Below are 9,824 nucleotides of genomic sequence, written 5' to 3' on the forward strand. Positions count from 1 at the left end.
CTGGTCCTACAGTTTGTTTGCCTTGCATGCAAGTTGATGCTTTACTCCTAAGCAAATTGATGATGCTTTTAGTTGCAAACTATACAAGTAAAATTTCGTTTTCCCTGCAATTATTTTTTCTTCAGGTAGAAAATAATTAGAACATTTGTCAATAAGCTATAATAGAATGAGAACCAGAAAAATCGGAAAGCTACAATGATCCCCAGAAGAAGTGCATGCATCACCTAGAAAGTCACAAAATGAAGCTCCAAAAACTGCCTCTTCTTACTCTCTTTCACATTAGTTCACTGCTGCTCGTCTCAGCTCAGTCCACTGATCAGCCTCCGTTCTCATGTGACTCATCTGATCCGCTAACCAAATCCTACCCTTTTTGCAAAACTACACTCCCCATTAACCAAAGAGTTCAAGACCTGATCTCCAGACTTTCATTAGATGAGAAGATATCTCAACTTGTTAACTCAGCTCCCCCTATTTCAAGACTGGGCATCCCTGGCTATGAATGGTGGTCTGAAGCCTTGCATGGCGTAGCCTTTGTGGCCAACATAAGCCAAGGTATCCGTTTCAATGGAACAATTCAATCTGCCACCAGTTTTCCGCAAGTCATCCTCACTGCTGCTTCCTTTGATCCTTATCTTTGGTACCGCATTGGTCAGGCAAGTCCTATAACTAACATTCTATCTATCTATTTTTTCAGTATCACCTCTATCTTTTTAATAAGAAGACTAGTTAAATTAGAAATGCATAACTTAAAAGAAACGAATTGTTTTTTCCTCTTTGCATTATTCATTTTCATTTTATGACTACTAGCAGGCCATTGGAATAGAAGCTAGAGGAATATATAATGCTGGACAAGCAAGAGGCATGACATTTTGGACGCCAAATATTAACATATATAGGGATCCAAGGTGGGGAAGAGGGCAAGAAACGCCTGGTGAGGATCCATTGGTTACAGGGAAATATGCAGTGTCATTTGTAAGAGGAATACAAGGGGACTCTTTTGAAGGAGGGAAGCTTGGTGAGAATCTTCAAGTTTCAGCTTGTTGTAAGCATTTTACAGCTTATGATTTGGATAACTGGAAAGGAATCAACCGGTTTGTCTTTGATGCAAATGTAAGTGTGACTTCCAAAGTTTTTTAACTTGATTTTTGACTTTATTATTAGTATTTGTTTGTTTTGCTGGATTCCATTCTGGCCTTAAGTGCATTAGCAATTGAATATTGATCTGCTACCTTTGCTTTTTTTATTCTGGATTTTAGGTAACTCTACAGGATTTAGCAGATACATATCAGCCTCCTTTCCAGAGTTGCATACAGAAAGGGAAAGCCAGTGGGGTAATGTGTGCTTATAATCGTATTAATGGCGTTCCCAACTGTGCAGATTACAATCTCTTGTCCAAAACAGCTCGAGGACAGTGGGGTTTCGATGGGTAATAAAATGGAATAACATTAATGAGAAGTCTTTCCTGTTAGAGATAACAATGACAATAATACAGAAAACTATTCAAGGTCATTCAGAAAGATGATTCTGTGTTAGGTTTCAAATTATTCAGGTACATCACCGCAGACTGTGATGCTGTCTCCATCATTTATGATGAACAAGGATATGCTAAAGAACCGGAGGACGCTGTAGCTGATGTTCTTAAAGCTGGTATGTAAGGAGTCAGCATTTTATTGTGACATCAACTCTGTATTCTAAACTTGTGCTAGTGCTATTGTTTTCATCATCTTGATTATGCTTGTTTTGAACATCAGAAGCTAAGACAATTTGGTACTAAAAATTAGGAGAGTATGCTCAAGAAATAGATTAAGTACGCCAGCTATGATCCTAGTTTTATGAATGCTGATAACAGCATCTGAAAATTTTAATCAATGAATTTTACAGGAATGGACATTGACTGTGGTGAATATTTGAAGAACTACACCGAATCAGCTGTCAAAAAGAAAAAAGTGTCTGTAACTGAAATAGATAGAGCCCTCCACAACCTTTTCTCAATTAGAATGAGGCTGGGGCTTTTCAACGGCAATCCAACTAAACAGCCTTTCGGCAACGTTGGTTCAGACCAAGTCTGCTCCCAAGAACACCTGAATCTTGCCCTTGAGGCTGCTCGCAATGGCATTGTCCTTCTTAAAAACACTAACAACCTCCTTCCACTTTCAAAAACAAAAACTAATTCTATTGCTGTAATAGGCCCTGATGCCAATTCCACAGAAACACTTGTTGGCAACTATGCTGGCCCTCCTTGCGAACCTATTACACCATTGCAAGGATTGCAAAGTTATATCAAGAACACCAACTATCACCCAGGTTGTAGTACAGTTAATTGTTCTTCTGATTTGACTGATCAAGCAGTAAAGATAGCGGCAGGAGCAGACCAGGTGGTACTAGTAATGGGATTGGATCAAACCCAAGAGAGGGAAGCTCATGATCGTGTAGACCTGGTTCTTCCCGGAAATCAACAGAAGCTGATTTCTAGCATTGTAAGGGCTGCAAATAAGCCTGTCATTCTGGTGCTTCTTTGTGGAGGTCCAGTAGACATATCCTCTGCCAAGAATGATCAAAACATTGGAAGCATTATATGGGCTGGCTATCCAGGTGAAGCTGGAGGACAGGCGTTAGCCGAAATTATTTTTGGTGATCACAACCCAGGTGAACTTTCATTTATAAAGTTTGTGGGATAATATTACTTGTCTTCCTTTGCATTATAAATAATAATGCAATTATGGTATGCGTCATATTTCCATGCAGGAGGGAGATTGCCAATGACTTGGTATCCACAAAGTTTCATTAAAATACCAATGACAGACATGAGAATGCGTCCTGAACCATCTTCAGGCTATCCTGGACGTACTTACAGATTCTACCAAGGGCCAAAGGTTTTTGAATTTGGCTATGGGCTTAGCTACTCAAATTATTCTTATGAAATTCTCCCTGTAACACAAAACAAGGTCTATCTAAATAATCAGTCAAGCGACAAAATGGCTGTGGCATACAAGTCAGTTTCAGAGATGGGACCAGAGCTCTGTGAAAAGAGCAAGTTCCCAGTCACAGTAGGAGTTCAAAACAATGGTGAAATGTCAGGTAAGCATGCGGTGCTGCTGTTTGTGAGGCAAGCAAAGCCTGGTAATGGGAGACCAATGAAACAGCTGGTTGGATTCAACAGTGTTGATCTGAAAGCAGGGGAAAGAGCTGAAATTAAATTTGAGTTGAGCCCTTGTGAGCATCTTAGTAGTGCAAATGAAGGTGGTTTGATGGTGATAGATGAAGGGTCCCATTTCTTGAGCATTGGAGACAAAGAATCAGAGATAACAGTCGCTTTCTCATCTGATACTAGTGGCGGAGCCGCATCATGGCAGGAGGGGGCCATTGTCCTCCCAAGAATTTTGAAATTCTTTTACATATATACATTACTATGCATATTGTTTTGAAGTATATCTCCTGAAATGAATTAATGGACCTCCCCGATTCAATTTCTAGTTATAACTCAGATGCCAGTGTTAGCAATCATCCAAAAACTTGATTAACACAGTTCATTAAGGTTTCAGCGTAATTTCATTCGTTCTACGTTCTAAGAATCACACTATACTACCTTGCAAAGCTGCCAACAAAGGAGAAGAAGAATTGACGCAATGTACGATGGCACTTAGCCGGTAAGATTTAAACGTAAAGCTAAAGCCTGCATCAACCTTTCTTTATCTCTTTAAATACTTATCTTCTTTAATTAGAACCATAATTGTATTTGTCGTATCTAACATAGGATGGGTACGTTTAAACAGGGTCAGGCTTAGGTTATGTGGGAGTTAGCAAAAACTATAGAAATCAATCCTCCATCAAAGCGTTTCTCATGTACAATCTATGTGTCGTTTCTTTTTTCAACGTATCCTTCAGCTTAAGTCTTTCTAAAATACTGTAATATGTTTTGAAGCACGAGTCAAATCGGACAATTGTTTATTACCATAATTTTGTCACAAGATTTGTGGCGAATGGTGTGGATCCTGTCGTTAAAGAAGCATATCTGAATGAGCGCAGTGTTATTAGAGCATATTATCAAAGTTTTTTTTTTTCTCTCTATCGTATTTGCCAACAAAAATTGTTTGTTTACACACTTTTATTGATATAAGTGTTGCTTTTTTATTAGGCAGGCAAGGGTGGGAAGCGGGAATCCCATGAAACAATTGATTGGGTTCCACAAAGTGAATCTGAAGGCAGGAGAAAGGGCTGAAATTGAGTCTGAACGTAGCCATGGTGAGCACCTTAGCAGAGCCAATGACGATGGTTTGAGGGTTATAAAAGATTGTGGAAAACAAAGCGTCTGAGATCACAATCATCGTCTGACCACAGGGAAGGGGGGCTGGCAAATTCAGCCAGTTTGATAACAAACAGTCGCTACCTAATTTGAGTAGAAACAACCCAAGCATGACTAGATAGGAATTTCCAACTAGCCACTAGCCAAATACATGTTGCCCAGAGCACTTGAGTCATTCATGTATTAGTTGCAAATCCAGGCATTCCAATTTCCAAAAAAATAATCAGCTCTAGTGATAATGGAATTATGAAACTAATGGCACTTGAACTAGTATTCGATTTTTTTATTTTGCCTCTAAACAGAAATTTCCTTCCATGTGAACCCCTGATATGATTTTAGATTATGTAGTCATTTCACCAAACTCTATTAAGTCTCTTTGCTGATCAATTTGAATAATTAACCACATGCCCAAAGTGAACAATGCACAACACAGAATGTTTGGGAGGTATGCCACAATCATCATCTTAAAAATCTTTCAATTGTGGTGTATTTGATACAATGACAAGGATTATAAACAGAACCAGAGTACAAGTATAGACTATTAATATATCAGATTCCCTAGCGACAGAGCAATAGGTGACACTTACTGCACTAATGTTCCCTCGAAAGGTTGCAACAATAAAACCTGGGTCATCCCTTGCGTTCCACGTCATGGCTGGGACTGTTACCTCACGGGTCCCATCTGGGTGAGTGTGATCACTAAATTCATGTGTGTGAGCACTAAAAATAATCCTACAAATGAATGGGAAGGGAGCAATTGATATCACAACATAAAATGAACTTGAATGCAAATTCTGGAACACAGTCTCCTTAAGCTATGGACAATGCCATAACAAGCATGCAAAGCGAAGAAACTCAAGCAGGAAAAATCATAGATTGCAATGAGAGGATAGGAGTAAATATGCTTCCCTGCCAAAGTTTAAAAGATAGTTACTTTATCATCAATACTTTCATGCCAGCAGCCATATCTAATATCACAGATGTCTGGAGGGAATAATGAGTTCTATTGTATCATATTCAATTTGCCTGAATTTAGTTAGTCAACACGTAATCCACCAAACAAGCTTTTTAAAGGGCATTAGAGTTGTTCCAAGCATACAATAATCCCCAACAAAAGGGAAAAAGGGAAAAAAGAAATGTTATCAGTAATTGAAGTTCAACCACAATTGCTAACTGTAAATAATAGGAAGCATACATACAATTAGGTGACAATAGAAAGTGCAAAGACAAAGCAAGCAAAAAATTATTTGCAGATTCTGTAGGGGATGCTTACCTAGGTTTAAGAGCTTGAAAAATGTATTCAGTAGCATTTGGTGGTACAGTTTGTGATAGATCATAAGGCCCACTCCCAGATAAGTTGCTGAAGGAAAAGATTCAACAATTTTTAAGCAGACTGTTTGGCAGCAGAAGTGAAAAACTATAAACTTTACAAAGTAAAATTCAGTTTACATGCATAGCCCAGAAAGTCTTTGTACTGTTGACAGGATCAATAAATACCATGATAATCCAGATCTCAGAAAAATGGGTAAAACTATACTTATATTCTTTATGTAACAACAATATTCATCCCATTGATCTCCCAGGATCCCATCAATAAAGATGGTCTTGGCCCAACATGATCAACTAGGTAGTAGAGAGATGTGGTTTCAGTCCATAATAACTTTGCCATGGGAACTAAATATAAAGACAGTAAGTTCAATACCATGCCCTTATCTTCCAATTCAACTGAAATGCATCTTTTAACATGTAGGGAATAATTTCATTAAAGAAATAGAAGGAAACTTGTAAAGTTAAATCCATGATACACAAGCCATATGGAGAGTGCAGACTGATAAGATATATTTACCTGCTCTCTACGAAATTTAAACTATGTCCTGATGGATGAATGGTAGACTTGAAAGCACTACCTTCCCTAGAATAGGTGTTTCCTGGCCGGTACAAGGGAAAATGAAGTACTAGCACCGGTCCAGAACCAGATGTCATAGCATTTTCTCTCCACCCAAAGCCATAGGACAGCTCCCTAGACATGCCAGACTCATCCTTTGTTTCAGCTGTGCTTTTTGTTTTCATTTGTAGATCTACACTTTCCCTTTCTACTACCTTCTCAACACCAAACCTAAGCTTATTATTACCACAAAGCAATGCCACAGCATTAAGTGAAACAAAGCTGATATTGCTAATTTCAAAAGCACCACATCCTGATGAATCCAATCCTGGAAAATTCCTAGCTACCCAATTAACAGACTTTGCATCAAGATCACAACACTCTCCAACATCCCTGTCACCAAGAATAACATGCAAAGGGAGTTCAAGAAACGGTCCCAATAACCGATCAAACTGATGAAACACCGATAACCATTTACTTCTTGACAACTCCGACCCTTTAGCAGAAACATCTCCTAAGACTAGTAGCATATCAGGCTTCAAACTCTGGAAAGATTTCTGCATTGCACATTAGTAAACAATATTATCTTTTCATTCAAAGTTTCAAAATTATAAATACAAAACTTTAGCCTCTATGGGTTGCTTCTTCTGCTACTTGTTTTTTGCTTGCGGAAGCAAAAAATGTGATCAGATGCAAAACCAAGTAATACTTTTAAAAATAAAAAAATTTAATTCTGTGAACAGCTAAATGTATAATTTTACATATATATATATATAGAAAAACTATATTTGAATGTATGTTCCAATTTAACTATTTCCAATCTTTAATAAATATAATTTTACATTTTACTAGTGTATAAGCAACTTTCAGAAAAAAAAAAAAGGAAAAAATCAATTGCAAAAGCAAATGACAACAGCAACAATCAAACAAAGTCTTATTGTAATGAACTTATCGTCACACACATTCTGTTTCTCTCTATCTAGAATCACTTCAAACAAGAGATGACTGCGGTTTGTTGATCAATGGCAAGTACAGAAGCCCAATCCAAGGCCATGTCATTTTTCAAAACAAAATTTGCCATTTCCCTTGAAAATTCGATGCACCCAGAAAACAATTTCAATAAACAAGACCACTTTGACTAAATGTATGAGAGACAGAACTCTTAAACTGCAAACTGCTTAAAGGAAACATGGTAAAAAAGGATGAATGACCATGAAAAACTTGGACATGTAATAATCTCTGAAATAGAGGTTGACAAAACCAGCATCAGAGCCGAGCAAAAGCAAGTTAGCGACCATCATAACCGTAAGATCCTCGGGCGAACCATCTTCGTTGCCAATATGTTCACCGGGATGGTTGGTGGTGTCAGGCAGGTGCTTGCAAGAAGGAAATGAGACCCGCTCTTCATAGACTATAAAAGCAGAGATTATTATTACAGGCAACAAAGACCTCCAAGCAACTGCTACCATTGTCCTCGGTTCTTTTTTGTTGTGAAGGGATTATATCATATGAGTTCTCCATTATTACTGTTGTTGACCACGGAACTCATTGCTAAGAACAGTAAATCAAAGAAACCCTCAAAGGGTTACAACTCGGGTGCGTACCACAAAACATTAAAAAAAAAAAAAAAAAAAACCCTTACATGACCAGTGACTAGCATGAAAATTAGGCCCAAGTCTGTACACTAATACGTGGCCCTTATAGACCCTAAAATAAATACTAGAATTAAATAAAGAAATTAAGAAATATAAGAAAAGAAATAATCGATTTTCATTTCATTTCAATTTTTTTTACCAAACATAATTTTAAAGAAATAAAGGCAGATCTTTCCATTGATAAAAAGACTTGTCATTAAATTTTAGTTACTAATAGTATTGCTTCTTAGCTTGAATTAAAGTTTTATTGTGCTTCATATACCTTTTTTATTTTCATTGTTGTTCCTTGGTTGTCCTGACTTGGTAGCCAAACTAGGAAACTACGGGGCTGAAGGTGAGGTGCAATAACTACAACTACCAACTACATCTTTGTCAAAATAAGGCACTAGCATGCATCTTCCTTTGTTCATCATGTGATGTGTTTGGGAGAATATGATTGGTGTCTGTTTCACATAAAACCAAAGGGGATTTGCTTTAAACTACTTTATTAGCAACGCCAACGTCAATTCAATCTGGTACTTTGTTATACTTCCTCAACCTTACCACACCTGTTCCAGTCTTAGCCTCCATTCTTATTTATTTATCCACATCCTTGGTCCATGGTTGGGGGGTTCTACCTCTACCTCCTCGGAATCACTTAACTATATGATAAAAGTTTCAATTTCTTATCTCATCATTCCTCTTTGAATAACTATATATAATTTTTGTTTTAAATTAGTTAAAAATTAATAAAAAAAAAAAGATTATTTCGTGAGCAAATAATGAAATATTCTGATAAATTAATCTATTTTTATGATTACAAACCCATTATTAATCAGTACTTTCTTTTATTGGTTTAGCCAACGTGTTGCAATAATTGATAAGTACAAAGATCAATTCAAAACATTAATCTCAGAACTTAATGAAAAACACTGTACATTACCGAATTTTGAAGCAAAATCTAACTATGTGTCAAACTCCAGTACTATCAGCAGTACCCGAGAACAAATGTCAAGGGCTTCAGCTAAAATTTGGCCAATCTCACCAACTCTTTTTAATTCTGGCCACCAGTTTGAAATTCCAGGGAACCTATAAACAACAGGGCGTAGCCTGCTCACGAGAGAGTGCATTTGCATAGTAATTGCACGTGACAAATCGTTTTGCAACAACAATTATTCAGTACAATTAATTCAAATTAGGAATGGGTTTTGACATTTTTTATTTATACAGACAAAGAAAAAAGGTAATGGCTGTGACGTCATCACCTTGACCAAACTATTTACAGACCAATAATTTTGGTATAAGCTCCATTTTTTCTTTGATGTACTTGATGGTTATGAATCATAGAGAGGTTAAGGGCTTGAACTCAGGCCCAAGACTCGGAAGCTCTATGGGTTTTCTATTTTATCAAATCATGGATGCTGACCCAGTCAACTCGTCCGAGTCGGTGGTAACTCCAAACCTCGACTCACATGGCAAGGTTAGGGTTGGCTTTTTGTATTTTTTTTTTTCTGAGCTTTTGTTTGGTTAATAATCTGATTCTTAATAAATATACTATATAGACGCTTACCAAACAGAGCATGGCCCACCAAAAATTATAAGGTTAGTTTAGTCACGCCGCGGAGCACTGTAATTTTTTTTTATCTTTTAGCGGTTAAAAAGTTTTACTGCTAAGTGGGAGTCTGTCATTATGATTTACTTTTTTTAACCTTTAAACTCCTTTCTTTTAGCTAAATTCCAATATGCTTATCCTTTTCGCATTGATTGTTATCTGCTTAAAAAAGGTTTGCTAATCTCATGCCTCGAAAAGTTTTACAGTTACGAAAATACCCTTTTATTTCTCATATAGTGCACATTAGGCATTGTCATCTTCATTTCTTTTGCCTAATGAAGATCTATTATTCCCTTTTGCCTCTACTAAAATAGTCAGATATATACAACTTATATTCCTTTTCGAAACTCGAAAGGCATCGTCTTTCTTCTTCTTCTTCTTTACTTTTTT

The 9,824-nt window shown here is 37.0% G+C and overlaps 2 protein-coding genes across 3 annotated transcripts; one reads left to right on the top strand and one right to left on the bottom strand.

Annotated features, from left to right (window-relative positions):
* On the top strand, window positions 151-4,618 carry LOC18592190 (probable beta-D-xylosidase 7). Its single transcript, XM_018126161.1, is given in 8 exon segments — window positions 151-653; window positions 811-1,110; window positions 1,257-1,426; window positions 1,550-1,647; window positions 1,882-2,646; window positions 2,746-3,399; window positions 3,402-3,647; window positions 4,136-4,618. Coding segments are annotated over 7 exon segments (2,463 nt in total). The 5' UTR covers window positions 151-215; the 3' UTR covers window positions 3,440-3,647; window positions 4,136-4,618.
* Window positions 4,741-7,806, bottom strand: LOC18592192 (metallophosphoesterase 1). 2 transcript variants are annotated; one of them, XM_007018767.2, is made up of 5 exons: window positions 7,400-7,806; window positions 6,150-6,745; window positions 5,873-6,039; window positions 5,577-5,663; window positions 4,741-5,035 (listed from the first exon to the last, which is right to left on the bottom strand). In XM_007018767.2, the coding sequence occupies exons 1-5, from the start codon at window positions 7,655-7,657 to the stop codon at window positions 4,968-4,970; spliced, it is 1,176 nt and encodes a 391-aa protein (XP_007018829.2). In that variant the 5' UTR covers window positions 7,658-7,806; the 3' UTR covers window positions 4,741-4,967. The 2 variants fall into 2 exon arrangements, with proteins under 2 accessions (XP_007018829.2, XP_017981651.1); XM_018126162.1 differs by lacking the exon at window positions 5,873-6,039.

This window comes from Theobroma cacao, chromosome 8 (genome assembly GCF_000208745.1).
Source record: "Theobroma cacao cultivar B97-61/B2 chromosome 8, Criollo_cocoa_genome_V2, whole genome shotgun sequence".
Lineage (NCBI taxonomy): Eukaryota > Viridiplantae > Streptophyta > Magnoliopsida > Malvales > Malvaceae > Theobroma > Theobroma cacao.